Source organism: Leptidea sinapis, chromosome 35 (assembly GCF_905404315.1).
Source record: "Leptidea sinapis chromosome 35, ilLepSina1.1, whole genome shotgun sequence".
Taxonomy (NCBI): domain Eukaryota; kingdom Metazoa; phylum Arthropoda; class Insecta; order Lepidoptera; family Pieridae; genus Leptidea; species Leptidea sinapis.
In genome coordinates, this window is record NC_066299.1 from 7,037,951 (window position 1) to 7,058,400 (window position 20,450).

A 20,450-nucleotide genomic window follows, 5' to 3' on the forward strand; every position below is an offset into this window, starting at 1 on the left:
CAACCTGAGAATTGAACAAAGCATACAAGATTTTATAAGCGATACGTCATTCGAACTGTTTGCTCAGTTGAAAAGAGGAGGATTAAGGATAGCACACTATATCCATTTTAATACTTTAAAAAATTAGCTAATGCGTTACGATCTCCGGTAGCTCCACATCTCAATACTTTCAGAGACCAGTCTTCGCTACGTAACACAGGCCAGACATAACAAAGGAGTTATCGGATTGATATTTCAATTCTTATTTGTATGTACATTGCTAAAGGAATATGAAATTTATGAAATGAAACACTGTTTTTAAACACAAAATTTATTTGCCTTAAATTGATTCGAAATCACAATCAAAATAAACAGTTCAGTGTCTAATTTTATTATATTATTAACACAAATATATAAAATCTGACCTACAAAAAACATATCACATAAAACATTTTTACACCGAATCCACATAGTATGACGACGAACGACTGCAAAAGAGAAGGAATGCTTTTTGCTGCCTTTCGTTTGCCATTGTATGTGGGAAAGGGCTTCAATGTACAAAGTAAAATTGCGAATAATAAAGAAACATTCGGCAACTATTACATAGTAGGTACATTGTTCATCAAAAGAAGAAAGTTGGCGACTTCTAATAGTACTATTTGTACATAGTACGAGACGAGGTCGAGGTTTTCAGTACAAGTAGTGGAATAGCACTTTCCACGCAGCTATGCATATTGCCATATTATGTGTGATAAATGCAAATAGTGGACTCAACTCGGTCAATAGAAAGACAGATGCCCCATCCTGCTCGATTCATTCTATTGCGAATCAGTACTCGTATATAGGCGTGTCACGAAATCAGTTTTTTTTTTATGGAAAAGGGTGACAAACGAGCATATGTATCTGGTATTAAGTAACCACACATTCTCTTGCATGAATCACAGCAGCGTTGTCATCCTTTTAGGAATGTAGGTGCATGCGCTTTTTTTAAAAGTGCCCATGACGTAACGTCATGGAAACACCGCACAAGGAATCTCACTCCTCAACTTTGTGGTATGTGTAAGTTCCCTGAAAACCGCAGGATGGAGAAACGAAAAATCGACCACTATTACCATTTATAACACATATCATATGTGCTCTTTACTACACCTACAAGGAAAATAAAGCGAATAATTTAATTTTTGCAAATTAACTGTAAAATATACATTTTTTTATTACAATAAGGGTCGAGACGAGCAGGACTTCAGCTGATGGTAATTGAAAACGCCCATTACAAGGCAGAGCCACAGAGAGGATTATTGAAAACCCAAAAATTCCGAGCGCTATACAATTACACTCGTCACCTTCAGACGTAAGATGTTCAGTCTCATTTGCCCAGTAATTTCACTAGCTACGGCGCCCTTATGATCGAAATACAATAATGCTTACACATTACTACTTCACGACAGAAAAAGGCACCGTTATGGTACCCAAAATCTAGCCGGCATCCTGTGCAAAGGACCCTCTCACTGATTGATATATAAATATTACAAATTGAAGGTAAAAAAGCTTTTGAAAGCTGATCGGCGATAGCTCATTTGAAATATTATAATTGATATCACATTGTTTGATTATAGATTGTAACTGATTAGAGTCCTTTTTGTAAAAATATTCAATAGCCAAAAAAACACTTTAGTAATGGATTTCCATTCTTTTTAGCCCGCATATTTCCAATACATAAATGATGCATTCTCATCCCAGTTGTCACGCACTTACGCACTTTCCGAGCAGGTGTAGTATAAAAACTTTAACTACCGCGAAAAAAATACCGAAATATTTAGGCTTATTTTTAGTATTTTATTAAAAAACATCTACATTCTACACATTCACTATAAATTTATGTATTAAGGAGAATATTTTAATCATTGGCAAAAAATAAAGGATTCTAATTTATAATAATAAACCAAAATTGAACCAAATATATGTCGCAAAATGGGAGCCAGGTATGCTAAACCTTTTTAATCGAAATTTGAATTTACTGAAATTTTTTACTTATTTTATTTATTCATGGCATTTCAATTTGTAAATTTAGTGACAAACCAATTAATTTAAAAATGTACAACATTATTCCAATCTATATGTAGACAAATTCTGTCTAATTGGACTATTAAAGAAAATCAAACTCGGGTTGTGTGTTGCTGTTTTACCGTTCACAAAATATGCAAAGACCACCATTAATTTGTGAAACTCCACAATAGTCGTAGATAAAGGAAACTCAGCGTGTTATCAATGGTGTAATCTGCTGGGATAATCACTTGTTTTGTAATGAGTCCCACGCTCGTCCGACCACATAAAACTCAATATTATCAACCGATTTGTTTTAATAAACATTGCAACAGTACTTTGTACACAGTATGTTTGTTAATCGATAATATATATTTAACTTATGGAATTAGCACAAGAGCAACTTGAACATACCTTCCATATTTTAATTATGCCATCAAATTTTAAATTAATCTTTAATTTTTTAATGATCTACAAATAAAAGGTTTAGCGTACCTGCACAAATTACATTTGACAGCAATTAATTTGCTTGCTTTTCTTAATATTTCCTGATTTCCTAAAAACAACAAAAAAACGAAGCCTGTTACTATACATATCAAGTATCCGTCACATAGTGTTATAACCTATCTTACCTCGCAAAAGGTAAAAGGTACAGCCACAGTATATGTATATATATCAGCTACGTAGGAAACTACGCACAAATGTTACATATAACGCACGCACACATATGCAGGTGTCATGCATGTTTCAACTCGGCACACGCAGGGCTCGCGCGACTAACAGTACTGCGACGTCCGCTTATTGGCCACATTGCGACCTGCGTCTGTGTGCGTACGTTTCGAACCTTTGTACGAGGTGCACACTGATATGATCGGGAATAATAAAAACCACATGGACGGTTCTCCGTTCAACTTAATGCACTTTTCCATTCGTGCAAACCAATCATTAAAACAGTGATTCCAGTCTGAAGTTGATGTTGACATAATGGCTGATTTGTACGCTTCCACAGCTGCTTCGGGGTCTTCAATCTGTTGACTGCGTAATAAATCTTTCATTCTAGGGAATGTAAAATATTCATTTGGGCTCAGCTGAACGTTGTCCTGCTTCAAAAAATCATGTCTGCCGCGCCGTATGGGAGCTCGCATTATCGTGATGTAAGATGATGCGACGTTTCGGGTTATTTTTTTGAAGTTCGACTATCATTTCTGGCAAACAAACCGTGATCTACGACTCAGCTGCAACCTTTCTGCGTTCCTGTAAAGGAATTGTAGCAACATTCTCCTTTTTCGAGACAAACGTAGCGACCATTTTCTTTGACAAGCTGCGGGAGCGAATCACTTTCGTTGGTTAGACTTCGAAGACCAAACTGTTTTCTTTCAGGTTCGTATGAATAAATCCATTATCACCAGTCACCTGAGACAATATTATAAACGGCATTTGACTTCCCTACGTTGAAGCGTTGCAGAGTATTCCGGCGCCAATCTACACGAACCGCCTTTTGCTCTTCGGACAAATTGTGGGGAACACAGCGGGAAACTAGCTTTCTTACACACAGCTCACTATGTAATATCGACTGAATTGCAGTCATTCCGATGCTGATAACAGCCTGAATCTGCTCGTATGTCACATGACGGTCATCTAATATAATAGTTCGCACAGCTCCGATGTTTTCAGGCGTGACCGCTGTTCTTGGTCGACCTGCAGAAGAACAATGCTGAGCGATACACGACCGCGTCGGAATTCGGCGTACCAGCGGTATATTGACGTTTGACTCCAACATCATAAATCGAAACAAGTTCGCTGACATTCAGAAGACAGCCGCGACGAAAATTGTGATAAATTATGGCACGGAAATGTTCACGCGTGTGCACCATTTCTGTTAACGACGTGTCAACTTTAAGCCAACATACTTTTTGTTTTTGAACATTTTTTTTAATTGTATGAATGTCAGATTCTAATTCTATTCAAATTCTAAAAAAGGTTTTATTGTAACTCAATCCGAAATATTCTATTCCCGATCATTTCAGTGCGCCCCTCGTACGTAGTTTTCGTACAGCATTAGCGTCTATACATACTGTGGTACAGCTATGCGTTACGGAGCCGTACAACAAAGAGAATCTGATTGAAATATTATCAATAAAACGTTACGCACTACAATACAACTAGTACAACATCAATCCTACGACGAACAACACATAACATTCAATATTATTGTACTTATTAATAGAAACTACGAAACAAAATATATCAAACAAACAAGTATTGAAAAGTAGGCGGACATACATTGTATGCAAAAACCTTGAATAATTTATACGTCTAGATAAGACTATGACAGCTGTGAAAACGTCGAAAATGACTTTGGAACTAACCTCTATTTTGAGCAATCCACGCACACTAACACAAACTGTCATACAAATCGCGAGTGTAAGACGTAGCTTGTCACTCCACACTAACCTAATATTCCTGGCCTGTGTTCATCGGTTGTCTAACAACAAAAGATTCTTTCTTATCTAGACATATAAATTATGTAAGGCAAAAACTATCATTTTATTATTAAAATAAAATACAAAGAGGTAACGTTTGAGGTAACTTTACGTTATTTCATATACAACTTACAATATTTTTTATCGATCTCAATAAGAAAGATAAATTTTAAAACCCATATTCCATTATACTTGCGGAAAAAATAGATTGATTCTCAGTAGCCAAATGCACGTTATAAAAACATTTTATATTATAGCTGCGACGTTACAAAACTAAATTATGCATCGCCCACCAGAAACAACCTTATTAATTCCTAATGTACTTATAATAATAATAATAAAAACAATTCTGTTAAAATTTACTACAAATGGCAGACAGATCGCGCTGAAGACAAAACCTTATATTATGGAATTCTGTTGACCAATTGACGATAGTCAAAGATCCAAGTGGGTGAAAAGAAAGTGCATCGAACCTATACTAGCTAACTATTCGGCTTCATATTTTAAAATACCTTACAAAATACCGCATGAATTTAATTAGTTAATTTATTATGCTTTTAAACAAATTATTATGAATTTCAAAAGAATGTAGCATATTTGTTTTGTACATTTTCTGGAATCATGTTGTAAAAGCATCATCACCCACAAGACTTACTATCTCGGAAGGGGTTCATGTGATAGTAAAGATTTTCTTCGGAGAAAATCATTGTGAAGTAGCTTTATTTTTATTTATATTACACATATCATTATACACTGCTATCATAATAATAACAATAAATTATAAGTTCTACATTTCACAAAATTACTGCAGTCTTAAGTACAATAATGTATTTCGGGTACTCTTGCGATTGCCACGGTTCTGTAGCTCATAGGAGATGTTGACATATAATAATAATATTTATTAATTTTTATGGAAAAGGAGGGCAATCGAGCTTACGGGTTAACTGGTGTTAAGTGATCACCGCCACTCACATTTTTTTGCAACACCAGAGGAATCACAGGAGGATTGCCGACCTTTAGAGGCAGGTGTACGCGTTTTTTTTTAATACTGTATCATCTAGGAAACACCTCAGAAGGAAGCTCATTTCCACAGCTTTGCTGTACTTAGAAGAAAAAGACGCACCGTGGATAATAATTCGAAAAAGGTGCACATAAAAATTGCAAATAAAATAACAACAATATAGAGGTGAATGGATGTCTTCAACGTGTTCAATCTGCCATTTGCCTAACGCAGCTACATACCAAGAACAATTCTGAATCGCATCTTTTCAAGACTAAAAACTTAAAAACAAATTTATTACAATACTTTTAAAGTAATAACAATTGACTTGTAGCTAAATTGACAAAACTTCGTCCATGAAATGTAGGTATATTGTCACACGTAAAATATCTTCAAAGAGTAAGTAAACTTTTCATACCCGTATTCTATAAATCCGCCCAAACGTAACTTTACTATTTACTTCAGGGCATAGACACGGGTATACAATAAAAAATCATCTTTAAAATATATTATACAGGCTGATTTAATTAACACAGGGAATTATTTAGGCAGTAGGGCTTTAATTTGTCATCAATGAAATTGAGAAATTCAGAAACTTAGAACATCTCGTAAATAGCTTACCTACTGTCCCCATATCAGAATTTTCTATTACTGGTGGTAATAAAATCTTCCTGTATAGAATTTTTTGTGGATATCAATAACGTTATAAGAGTTAACCTCACTTTTCGTTTTACGAAATTATGTTAAAGAAATAGAAAACTGTACAAAAATAGAAACAAATAAACAAAAATTATAACTTTTAAAGTCCATTTAAAAAATACATTCATTTAATTAAACTTATTACAATTACATCTAGTCCATTAAAAATACATTCATTTAATTAAACTTATCACATAATACCAGATGTTTTTTTTTTTATATGTGAAAACACCGAAAAGTCATCTAAAAGTATGCATTTATTATTAATTACAATTGTACAAGGATAGAAAACAATTGCTTTAGGATAAAGTTTTAAAAATAAATATTTTATAGTCCGAACTGGTTCTGTACTTCTATAAACTAATAAATATTGTAGGTATAATTCGATTGTTCTTATTTGACGAAAATGTATAATTTATTTTATATGAGTTTAAATTTATTAGTTCGTTACTTAACTAACTAAAAAATTTAAGTTTAATTATAAATTAATTGAGCAAAAAATACGATGGGTGGAAGAAAGTTTATTTTATACTTTCGCATAACTGGTGCGGCCACCAGAACAAGAAAACAGATTTTTCAACTTTACGAATATACTTCGTTATTTTAAGAACATACAGAAAATCTATGCTTAATCAATCAACCATTGATGTTTAATGGATGGTTCTGAACACAGCAGAGGTATTGTTTCTGTAAAGGTGACAGAAAATGTCAGCCATTTTTATGATGATAGATCAACACAAGTGCCCGAAAATAGTAACGTGATAATAAAGATAATGGAGCAGAAAGTTTTAAAGATTAAAAGAAACATTTCGTGTCAACTTATATAATAATATGTACAGGTTTTTTATTAAGAGCGCTCGCACTTTGAAATAAATGATATCGGCGTTTTGCTTCCATGCAAAGTCAATTGATCAATGAATTCTTTGAAGGCGGTTTGGATTGCCACATCCGAGTTAAATTTTTTTCCTTGTGAAAAGTTATCCGAATCCCGGTAAAAAGGCATAAAAGGCATTTATTTTCTCAAAATTGATTCCTTTAGAATTATCTTTGATGCCATTTCTAACACTACCACCGCTTTACCCTTCCAGCATAATTTTTGCGCTCTTTTAAATAAAATATACTATCTGGTAACCGGTAATCTGTTTGAGCAGTAACATTACAATTGCAGCTCATCTAGTTTAGCTTGCATTGTCCGAATCTAAGCACTCCCAAAAGTTGCACCGCGAGGAATAAAACTACTCAACTCGAGGTATAACAAATACTTGAGAACACTCGGCGAACGTAAATACGAGCGTTTATTACGAGTGAGACTACGTCAAAATGGCGGCCAGACGGACGGTCGGTTGATGTTGCCAGTTATCGTATATAAGTTTTACAATAATCGATATCGTTACGTCCTTTAGGACATCACTATAACTTGTCAGTCGCCAAACTTTCAAAAACCTATTAATAAAATGGCCTAATTATAAATGGACATATATATTTGATTATATCTTAATTTTTAGAAGATATTGCAGTTTAAAGTGGTCAGTTACGACAAAACGCTAATTTAATATGTAGCGACCTAAAACTATAGTTAATTTGAAATATAATATTAACCAAATGCCCAATGAACTCCACTTTACAATTACAATACTTTACACTTTACAATACTTTTTTACTATGATTATTATTATTATTACAATTATTATTATTATTACAGACATTAATGATCAAGAAATTTCACATCCCGGAGCGGAGTTATGTCAAATTGTTTCAGTGTCAAATTGAAGTGACCACAACGCGTTGACGAAGCTCTTATACTTTTCATCAAATAAATTCAATAGGAGGTGGTACCGTCTTGTTATTTTTTATGAAAATAAGGGACGAGACGAGTAGGACGTTCAGCTGACGATAATTGATACGTCCTGCCTATAACAATGCAGTGCCGCTCCGGATTCTTGATAAACCCAAATATTCGGAGCGACGCGATTCGGCTACAATTGCGCTCGTCTCCTTGAGACTCATTCGACCAGTAATTTCACTAACTACGGCGCCCTTCAGACCGAAACACAGTAATGTGTACACATTACAGCTTCACGGCAGAAATAGGCGCCGCAGCATAATCTACCCGGTATCCTGTGCAAAGGAGCCTCCCACTACTAAGCTGTTGTGTTTGACAGGTCCATCTATAGGCCATAAAAAATATTATCATCGTCTCCAATCGGTCGCCATTGACAGTGAGCCTAGTTCCCACCAAAATCCACGGCATTCGATGACTTCAGATTATAGACCTTATGAATCTCCAGTATATTTTCGTTACTCCATATCATTTAATAAAAAGACGGGTTTGGACCAATGGAATATCATAAATTGGATCAACAGGCAATGAGAGCACTTTGATAATAAATTTCAACAGTTTCAACGCGTTGTTATAATGGTCAGCATTAAATGTCAAGTCTAAATCAATCCATGTCTAATTTGACAGCTTCAAAAAGATGGCTTATGCTATCAAAGTTCGAGCGCCCCTATTAAAAAAAAAATAACGAAATAGCCCCACATATCTGTACTGCCAACATACAGTAAAGTTTCAAATGTTTAAAAGTGAGTGGAGATGAGGAAAGAGGAATAAAGAGGCATAAGGTAACTTAAGCGAATCGGTTAAAGAAGAAAATTTAAATTGATTTGATTTGAATTTATGATTTATAATCACTTTATCATCTTTTCAAATAACTCTGCGAAACCTTTACAGAAAGATACCATATCAAATATTCCACTAGTAATTACTTGATGGTGAAATTTTTAAAAAACAACAAAAATATTATTACTTCTTTCTTTTCAATTTTGTTTCTTAATTAGTGGAAAAAACATTCTTTTTTTATTACTTATCCATATACATTTATATTATCACACCCAAATTAAGGGGTCCCAGATTCCGTTAGAAAACTCGCTCATGCATTGAATAAAAGTCACATGCTTGTACATTTTTAAATAGTACAACGCACATAAACACTTTCCATTACCATCATATGATAATTTCAATCGCTACATAAAATCCCTATACAAAATTTGTTCATCGCAACAAACATTAGTCGATATATTACGGGCATCTCTACTGAAACCAAGACCAATCAGAAAATCACAATTTCTGATTGGTTGCAATTCTGTGTTGTAATTTTGTTTCAGCAGAAATACACTTACACTGTTTATTGTTCATAGCAACAAACATCAGTCCATACATTACGGTCATCTCTACTGAAACCAAGACCAATCAGAAAATGACAAGTTCTGATTGGTTGCAATTCTGTGTGGTAAATTCGTTTCAGCAGAAATACACTTACACTGTTTATTGTTCATCACATCAAACATCAGTCCATACATTACGGGCATCTCTACTGAAACAAGACCAATCAGAAAATTCACAATTTCTGATTGGTTGCAATTCTGTGTGTTAATATTGTTTCAGCAGACATGCACTTATGCGATTTACCCTTTTCGATCCGTTACATAGGCTTTTATCACATTTCATAAGAGTTTGTCACAAGATTTTAACAAATATTCTCTACTTATGCTTGATGCAAGCTGCTTTATATAATACGACAGATGAATGTTATTTTTCAGCTTCAGATAGGGAATATGTAAAAATTATTTCATAATTGTAATATCTAAAATCGGTTGTTCATAATTGAAAAACGACCGAACGACGGACGCCGTAACTTTTAACGCTTGCATTTTTGGCAGGCTCCGTCGAAGGTAGATACTACGCGTCGCCTTTCCCATATTTTAATTTCCCACAATATATACACTTTTTAAATTAGCTCCTCGCTCAAACTAAAGATATTGTAAAAAATATTTGTGTCTTATTTAAATCATATGCATTCAACCCTATGTGTTTAAGAGAAGAGAGGCTCTGGCGCGGTTTATTCTTTCGATTTTCGATTTGATTTATTCATATTGATTGGCAGTAGTTAGCCTTAGGCTTTCGATTCTTTTAGTTGTACCATTGCTTCCGAATTGCTTGTGTAATAGGAGAGCTTATTATAATTGTTTAGCTTCAATTTTTGCTGGCAACAATATATCTTTGTGTCTTTACTAACACTAAACTGATATTAAGTCTAAACTTTAAATTTATTTATACAATAATTACATTATAGATTACAACTAAGAGAAATACCAAAATCAATAAATTAATTCGTTTTAATATTTGCACACTCATTATTTTAATTTAATTTTAAACAAATAAAGTATTATATTGAAACTAGTTTAACAATATAAATCAAAATAGTGACAAAATATTAATAAACAATTTTGCTTCAATTTAGTTCAAAGAGTGGCATTTTACATTTCCAAAAATAGTTTTGTATCGCAACGGTAAAATACTATAATATACAATATAAACTATATTTACAACAGCCTTAAATGTAGTTTCAACATAAAAAACTTACATAAATGTTTCCAATTATTTAAATGGTCGCCTTAATCTTAAACTTTATATTATTTTGTCACAAACATCTATTACCTAACATTTATTACATCTAGGTCTTAATTTATTATAAACTTTACACCTGGTTTTACGTATAGATTGTTCAATTCAAGTCCTGTATATAATATTTACAACTGTTACTATTCACCACATAGGATATTCGTTAATATAGGTGTACATACAATTATAAGTAAAAAATCGAGTGACATGGTACGGTCTGGGCCTTTGCATACGCATTTGGTTCAGGTTCCTCAAATATCAGGCAGTATCATCAGATAACATATGATCCGCACTCACTTTAGCTGTAAGTAGGCCCGGGTTGCTTTCAGCGTATCTGAAAAATAAAATTATTTTGATAATAAAACAGATTCATTATTATTTAATATAATAATAATAATAAAACTTTATTTCAAAGTAACTACAGAGTCAAAACAATGTTAGTAAGACTTAAAAACTACGTTAGCACTAAAACATTAGTACTTATTACTATTATTTGAGTCACTATTTCTCCATACCATTAGAGACAGAGCAACAGTGACTCACATATTTGCAGTCTAACCTGCTACCAATATATGGGTAGGATAGGTAATATTGTCTTCTTTTATCAACGGTTATTTTAAATTTATAACAGCCAAGATGTGAACTTTTTTAGGATATATAAGGATTCAAAGTTTTAATTCCAAGTCATTATAATCCCTGTGGAATTTCTACAGCATAAGGAATTATAGCCTTGATTTTCTGTACTATTGTCATACAATTGAACAAGGTTAGAGAGATTGTAAAAGAAAGCAATAACCGCAATAAAGTTTTAATTGTATTAAACTATTGTCCAAATACTAAGTGAGTCTCGTGCCAGAGTTTATTAGCGAGTCAACATGTCCTGTGTGTAGAGGCGAAACGCGTGTCGAATTGGCAAAGACAAATATTGGCGGAATTAACACTAAAGAAAACTCAAAACATTTGGATAATTATACATTTCCGCAAAGTAACGCCTACTTCAATAAAATTTTCTTAAACTATTGTCATAAATCATAGAAGTAGCGCAGTATAAAAGCGCACAAGTACTGATGCGATAGGTATCAAGTTTTAATGACTGTTACTCACTATTCCATGAATAAATTTATATATATGTCGTAGTCAAAAACGCCGAGCCACGAGTACGAAGATGTTTAGTACTCGTCTTGGCTCAAGTGTAATACCCGTGCGGTGCAAGGGCGGTCGAGATCGGGCGCCGGGCGAGCGCCGAGCGGGCAGTCAGGGAAGGACTATCGAGCGAGGCGGTTGTGTCAGGCGCGCATGCCGGGAACACACACTACAATCTTATTATGTAATCTATTATAGCTGTGAAGTGAAACGTATCATGTTGATTTGTTCACTTGCCGTCGTGCTCAAACGCCCACAACAATGAATAACCACGTGGATGTGACCGGCCTTGCCCCGTCATATATTAAATAAAAAATTACCTTTAAAGCTATAGTTATAGTATTTACAACGTAAATAAAGCTCGACTTACATAATTCTTCTTTCGGAGAGCCGCCTCTTCACCGCCGGCTTGATTCGCGGCCCGCCAGAACTATGTAGGCCTCTTCCGGTTATGAAGAATAACGTTTGGTGTGTCACGCCGTTACGGCCATTTATTTCTCTCAACTTTTTTATATGTATATCTAGGAATAAATCCAGAGCCTCCAATGCTTCGGGCACGTGTAAGTAATGCAAATCAATTGTTGAATTATCGGAGCAGTTTTGAGCGTTCACCTGAAAAAAAGTCCACCCTATAACAACTTATAAAACACTGAAATTTTGAGGAAAGTATGAAAGTATTGGACACGCATGCATTTGATAAACTCTAGTCACATTGTTTATTAATTCGCTGAAGCATCAAAGATAGTATTCGCACAACGAATCACACAATCGCTTTATTGCCTATATTCATATAAGGCTCTATACGCGATACTACATTTATCAAATAAACTATAAGAGCCTCTACTTATGTCCTGATGACTTTGACAAGTTGGGTGACTTCCTAGAGGAGCCTGGCTGATTGGAGTAGCTCCTACCTTCTTCCCAAATAGGCGAATAAGATTGATATAAAAGCATCGTTACGGAAACCGCCGCGCCCGTGGGAAGAAGATGTCTTGTTTGTTAGGTATCTGCACTGACCTGTATAAATACCACTGGACAGGCTGTTCCATATGTTTGGCAGCAAATATTTGTGCATATTTGAAGCGCCACTCGCGAGCGTCCAGAGACTAATTTTGAAAAGAACGTACAATACAATACTCTGAAGTATATTTGCATTTTGAATTATTTCGTTCGTTTTCAGTGTTATTTATACTTCAAGAATCAACGTAATAAAGTATATGAAAAGTTTCCTACCATCTACCGATGTTTGCTGAGGTTGTCATCACTAGTTTTAGTACCGCACACTCTCGCTACATGGCCAATATCAAACAGGCACAAAAGAATTTTGACAGCCGCCAGTCCAGTGGTATATAGTAGAGGTCAGTGGGTATCCGGTACCAACTGACAGTCGGAGTCTATGAAAGCGTGTCCATTTATGGCAATGACGTTCTATACATATGGACATATCATTCGCAGTCTGATAACGGAACGGCAAACGTGTACTTAAAGATAATGTAAGCACACTTTTCTCCTTAGTCGTGTGTCAATCAACAAGCCTAAGTGTGCTATAAAAAGTGCTTAAATAATACATTAACGACTCAAAAAAAGATGGTGTGATAAGTCACATAAGTAAAATAAACTTACCGATAATAAGTCATCGGTAAGGTTATTTTATTTATATAAAATTGATATGAAAAAAGCGTAAGTAATTTAATAAAACGAATATTTTTAAATTATATTAAATTAAATATGGTACAATATTATTGACAAGTCCCCAGACAAGACCCGCTTGTCAGAATGGGACAGATGAAAGGACATAGTCAGAAATGAAAACAATAGAGTCGCTCTTTTTAACCGACTTCAAAAAAGGAGGAGGTTCTCAAGTTGTCGGTATATTTTTTATGTTTGTTATAGGTAGAGTAGTAGGTATTAGTAGGAAGAGTAACTGTAAGGTGTCGACTGGGTGAACCGATTTTGATTATTTTTTTTTTATTTGATAGGTGGTCCAGATCTGACATTGGCAACCATAAAAGTCTTAAATTTGCTATAAGTATGTGCGCAACAAATTTACGAATAATTCAATATCGCGATTTCGATAGTTCTTTTTTTATTGGAAAGGATATCTTCAAAGGTAGTTTGGTGATAGTTTGGTTAGGTTCTGCTTAAGGGATCTTAAAGTAACGAAAGTCTTCACTTCTTAGGAGCAAATTAACGATACTAAGCCGAATCTTTTTTATGCTATCTAGATATTAGAGTCACCTACCGGAACGTCGTTATTGTCAAGTAATTGTCGTAGTCGAATATGATGATGATCTCCTTAACGACTTATATTAAGGGTGCGATCTGTGGCAGAATTTCTAACTGTCTGTAATAAAATTGCAATGCGCTTACGTTCATCGCTGCATTGTAAAATTTAGTAGATCTACATAAATTTTGATAAATGATTAGTTAGTGTATTTCAAATTTTAAAAATATGTAAAAGCTTCTATTATGCAGCTTTCCCGTACACGAGATAATGAAAGAGAACTGGCGTCAGTTGGTAGCTAGAGAGAGATGTGAAGAAATTTAAAAATAAATAAGCATATTTATATTTCACCACTAAAGAATTTAAGTTTTTTGGATTTAGCCACAATTAAAATTTGACAAAAGCTGTCATACATCATATATATGTTGATGACCACTTCCACTACATATACCAAAAAGATACCCTGGAAAAGATATCTAAGACTAAAAGACAAATTTTATTTAATTCAAGGAACTTAACATTTAAATAAACAGTTTAACTAATTATTTTATGTAAATAAAAATATTATATTTGAGAATTAGTTTCTCTCATTAAAGGTTACCTTAACTTATTAAATCCAAAACCCATTAGAACGTAAAGAAGTAACAAATTTAAACAAGAGCCCAATAAATAAACATTCAAACTTTCTCCTTTTTAATGAGTGTGATTTTTTATTAGAAACGTAAAAAACCTCCGACTGAACAGATCTTAATTGGAAAAAACTGACGAACACAAAACTTATTGCAACCCTCTTTTTCGTCTAGGTTTAAAAAAATACCTAACTGCTACTCCACTGATGTCACTGTCCAAATCGGGTTCTAAATTCAAAATACGCAGCTGAATCTGAAGTAGTATTTACATTGCTGCCTATTGACCAATAATGTTTTAAAAAGTAGAATAAACGCAGAAATGTATATAAGGTTATTATGGTGTCATTTGTGGCATGTGCCATATTTCTATAGGTGCATTGTCTATATGTATAGAACCTCATTGGTTTATGGTATCGTTTCATACGCGACTGTCAGTCTGGTAAACGGTTACTTGGTCGACAACACGTTAATAAGGTGCACTTCAAACTAACACAAATATTGCTTGCACACTACGGCTTGGCAGCAGAAAAAAAGACACCTAGGGTATCCGCAATCATTTACAAAGAAACCTCCCATCGGTAGTCGATATATGTAGTATACAAATAAAATTTGAAAAACAACAAAATCTTATGAACGATATAACCGTTGGTTAGCTCAGTTGGTTAGAGCACCGGCACGGAACGCCGGAGGTCGTGGGTTCGAGTCCCTCATCGTTCATAAAAAATTGTTGTTTTTCAAATTTTATTTCTGTTTTAATCCTAGAAGTGAGGGTTATCACTTTAAAAAAAAACATAACAAATATGTAGTATAATTGTAAAGGCATACTTGTATGAGTGAGAGAACCGCCATGCTGTTTGCTTGTTCATATTTCGAAGCATGGAACGCCCCACACTCCCGATAGTAATTTGCAGCATCAATCAAACCCCTCTGCAGAGCGGCTTGAGCTTTCCGATAGTCTCTGAAATTATTTAAAATAACTAATATGATTATCAAAATTTTCATTCTCTTCGATTTAATTTGATTGATTTATTAAGTCAGCTTAAATGTAAAAACAAAATTTATAAACGATGCGGGGGCGCGAACGCTCTTCCACTGAGCCCGGCAAATGACGAAACAGACGCGTTGAGCTCCTCGCAGCTCCACCTCCTTTTATCCGTTATAGAGAAATAAATTCGGAAATTTAAACCTTATTTTTAAAGTTATACTTATTTTGGCACGTTAGAGAAAGGGGAAGGGTGAATTATTACGATGCGCGCGCGCACCGTCACGCATATGGAACCTTTAATAGATCAAAAAGTAGTAGTTAATCAATGGGTCACCAGGGGGCAGCTGAAAATCAGCGCTGTATTGGTATTATACCGATGCAGCAAGACGCTGAGTCAGCTCCTTTTGATAGCAATAACTGCTACCAACTAAGGAGTAGAATTTTCGGGATGAAAAATATCTAACCGGTAATATAAGGTATCAACATGTGAAATTTTACTAAATTAGGTGCATAAGTTGTTGTGTACTATGCTATATATGTACCTGTAGCTTTTTAACTGTCCCACGGGAAATCTTTAATTTTCCGGGATCAAATATCCAAGATGTTGACTGGGGATGTAAGGTATTATGATTGCAAAATTTCGATTAAATTGGTCCAATAGTTTCAGAGTAGAAACCGACAAACAGACAGAGAAACAAAAAATTCCAAAAAAATCGGGACTTGTTCTGTCTCTCTTCTAACATCCCCCTGACTCGGTTTTTCGCATTTTTTTTTTTGTACAGAAACTTGATCTCTACGGATTTATTATAAGTATAAATAATAAAGACCTTTAGGTTAATAGCGACACCTGTGGTGTGGTTTAATTAATTATTCGTATAAATTGTTGTATGGGTTCGGTAGATGACACTTTATGCCAAGAAATGCGGTGAGAAAATTTTTCGCTCACTTCATGCTTTTTATAATAAATCTAATTAATTTATATAAGGTTTTGTTCCTCCTACAAACGTAAACAAGCACGGGGAATATTTTTTTTAAGGATTTTTGTTTTGTTACGCCAAAGAAGTATAACTTATGGCGTGCTTAGGTACATAAGTACACACACATTTTTTTTCCAATAAAGAATTTAGAATACATACATTAAGTTATAAGTATAGATACCCTGGATATAGTGAAATTCACTGTAGTAGTATTTTGAATAAACACATATGTTATATTTCAAATATATATTATACTAGCTGACCCAGCAAACGTTGTATTGCCATGTAAAGTAATAAAAATATTGATTAATTATAATTTTTGGGGTATAAAAAAAGATGACGACCGATTCTCAGACCTACCAATTCTCTGACCTGTACGATATGCACACAAAATTTCAGACAAATCGGTTTAGCCGTCTCGGAGGAGTTTGGTAACAATCACCACGACAAGAGAATTTTATATATGTATATGATTTAATGAAGGAATTGAAAACTTACGCAGTGCGCTCTTCCAAATACTTTGACGCCTCTGTTCTGTACTCGTTCACAGTATCCATTGTCATATTCTTTGCGGTCGGCAATAAAGGCCACTCAACTTCTGATAACGCCTAAAATGTAAACATACCTGATGTTATTGTTGGTAATAATACACAAAATAATAATAGTTGTAACTAAACAATTATAAGCAGTACTTCACTATAAGACACCGCCTGCAACGAGAGTACTGTACTCACCTCTGGGCGGGTGCTCCCCAGTACCAGCTTCTTCAATTTGACCAAATACAACGAATCATCGACGATCAAGTCATCTCCGATTGGCTTGATTCTTTGGCGTTTTGTAGAGATGTGGGTTCATTTAGAGATTTACCACGGGGGGTGCTCATAGGAGCTGTTCGCGTTGATTCCAGCGGCCGAATTCCACCACCGGGCATTACGTCAAATATGCAAAATACCACCCACATCACGTTGACGTCTGGCATTCCACAACCGAACGTATTACAAGAAATTTATTGCCTCGCATATTCCCGTCCCCCCATTCCCATTGTCCCGAACCGATACGACTTCGGGACCTCCTCTGTTGTTGCGGATATCCATAGCCGGTTGCCTCGCCACTCCCCATCCCGTGAGCCTCTTGCCCCCTCTTACATAAAAAAAAGAGTTCAGTCTCATTCTCTCAGATCCAGAAGCCCATGCGCGTGAAGATATTTCCACTTCCAAAAGCATGCAATTAAAGTCTTTAATTCAATTTAAAAATCTAATAAGTTAAACACTTCATTAGGGGCACCGCATTGTAATGAGCAGGGCGAATTAGTTACCATCAGCTAATGATCCTGCTCGTCTCGTCCCTTATTTAAAAAAAAATAAAGTACACTTATGCACTAAGGATTGATTTTTCATATACCTCACGCTGTTCTTGAATCATTTTCGTTTTATGTTGCAATTCCTTTTCTACAATAAATTTGTCTACGCCGTTCTTTTCTTCCAAATAATGCGCTTGTGAAGTAGACACAAGCATTCCCTGAAAAGTTCAATAGTAATGAAATTGCTGCTTAGTTGTACTGTATACCTGCGATGGAACGAACAATATCTTACTTATAGATAACCTACACCGATTCCACGAATAATTAAGATGCACCAATAATTGCACCAGACGACAATTTAAACATCGCGCGGCGAACATTTAATGTTCGCCGCAGGTAGCAAGTGTTTGCCATTAGTATACAGAATACTTATACCATATTATATTGTAAACCGGAAACTAAAACAAGCACCTTTTTACCATAGGTGTGACATACAGGCCGTTGTGCAGATTACGGAACGCAGGAGCGTAGCCGAATAACGGCTCATAATAAGTAATTACCTCAACAGTTGCTTGGAAATTATAATCATAAGCCATTAAGATCTCGGACAAACTGTTTCTGTCGATGTCGGGGAATAAAACATAAAGCTTCTCCCTAGACAATTTTGCTGCCAAATCTGAGGGTTCCTGTTCGCGCCATTTTTCTATGTCTTTGTGATACAAGGAAAGTGCTGTTTCTAAGTCCATTAGCTCTTTCAAATCGGGAACATCAGGTTCTTTACCATTACGAGCTATTTCTTCTTCCTTTGAAGCAATTTGCCTGAAGAATGGAAATGTATGGTCAAAATGTTATTGTATACAGTATTTTTTATGAGCTATTATGGGGAGTTAGCAAGAGTTGTTAACCTGATACCGGCTGAGAAGTTTTTTACCATAACTTTCTGATTTACCGTATTGCTATTTTAATTAATAATGACCATATCAATTTCATGCCGTGAAAGTTAGAATGAAAGAAATGGCCACTTTTTGATAAACATAACCTTATTATTTTTTGTTATAATTAAATAATTCCGCTGTAACAAGTACAGTATCTGTTTTTGATATTATTCCTCATAAATAATTCTAATTAATATTCAATATTAACGAACACAACTGGATAATCATTAATGAAAGAGTAGTGATCATTATACGTGGTGAATATATAGCGGTCAACAGAAGCGCACATCTACTCTGTTATTAAAACCGTTGAACAGATGAGAAATCAATATCACAGCAGACCGAGGACAACGCGACTATAGAAATCTATAGATGTGAATACAGCTTATACCTGCACTTGGATAGTTACAATAAAAACGACGTTATCAACAATGTCTAGTTTCACGTTCTTAAGCTGTACATTGATTGTCACTTGCTTAACATTAAGTAAATTGAATTTAATACACTTCGTTTTTTACCATTAAGTAATTATTTATAAACTTCAAAACAACTACAACGTTGGTTAAAGCATTGATTACATTGTCAAAATTTGTTACATAACAACAAGTTTAGTTTAAACATGAGTGATTTATCATAAGCCAACAACACAATTCAATATTTATCCCTATTAGAGAGATAAAGGAGATCATTTATATAAATGAGGAAAAAGGAAGACATTACTTTTACTGACGTGCACGTCGAGGTTAAGGTGGCCGCCTGCTGTGCTGGCTCGATGACGACAAAAAAATGTTAATCACACGCGTTGTTATAGGTACCAATCACTGTCACTCACTGGTTCACTTGTTTTAACAATTAAGTATAATAGTAGAAAATAAGCGGTTCAGCACAATGCGTTTGCGCAATTAGTGGGCCTGAATCGACCTTCAATCGCGCTGACCCTCAGACTATTACTGTAGGCATGTCGAAGGATAAGGGGAAATGGTGCGGGAAGCGGGAGGTTATGGCAGCATGATCGCATCTATAGGTACTTTTTAATTATACTAAAAGAAACAGACGGCGTTACCATTTCCCCTGGCCTTAAAGGGTTGCCTAGAAAGAAACCTAAACTAGAAACTTAATCTAAAGGGAGATCCAACTACTACCGAGCGCACGTAGCTATCCTTTATTTGGTTTTCACTGTAACAACACGGATTGTACCGTGTTTACAATGATATTTAAAAGTATAGATAGGTTACCTAGACAACATTTGGTGTTTGTAATTGATACACAAACGCACACATGAATAATTTAAGATTGCAATAGCACGATTACATGTAAAAGAAGGATAGAACTTACATGCAATTATCGCAATTGAAAAAGAGATAAGTATAATTTGCTAATTGCTTCGTATTTGCATAGCAAAAACACAGAATCATTCACCAGATATGATTTTTTACCGTACACCGTGATTTATGCCTAAAATACGATTAATTCATGAGTTCATGTAATAAAAGTTATAAAGTAGTAAAACTACATTTAAATTAGGTAAATTAGGTGTTATTGATTTAAAAAAGAAATAATTTCATATTGATTATAATATATAGCCATATTG

The 20,450-nt window shown here is 34.7% G+C and overlaps 1 protein-coding gene across 5 annotated transcripts in view; it reads right to left on the reverse strand.

The window, feature by feature from the left end:
• Positions 1–294: 294 nt before the first annotated feature.
• Positions 295–20,450, reverse strand: part of LOC126975191 (NEDD4-binding protein 2) — a 48,652-nt gene continuing 28,496 nt past the window's right edge. For 3 of the 5 annotated variants that reach the window (XM_050822955.1, XM_050822954.1, XM_050822956.1), the window contains exons 3-8: positions 18,485–18,743; positions 18,026–18,142; positions 17,123–17,232; positions 15,488–15,620; positions 12,180–12,421; positions 295–11,000 (exon numbers count right to left, since the gene is read on the reverse strand). In XM_050822955.1, coding sequence (XP_050678912.1) covers positions 10,925–11,000; positions 12,180–12,421; positions 15,488–15,620; positions 17,123–17,232; positions 18,026–18,142; positions 18,485–18,743 — 937 coding nt within the window. In that variant the 3' untranslated portion in view covers positions 295–10,924. Of the gene's footprint in view, positions 11,001–12,179; positions 12,422–15,487; positions 15,621–17,122; positions 17,233–18,025; positions 18,143–18,484; positions 18,744–19,579; positions 19,621–20,450 lie in introns of those variants that run through there. The other 2 variants (XM_050822957.1, XR_007731668.1) reach the window with 2 other exon arrangements.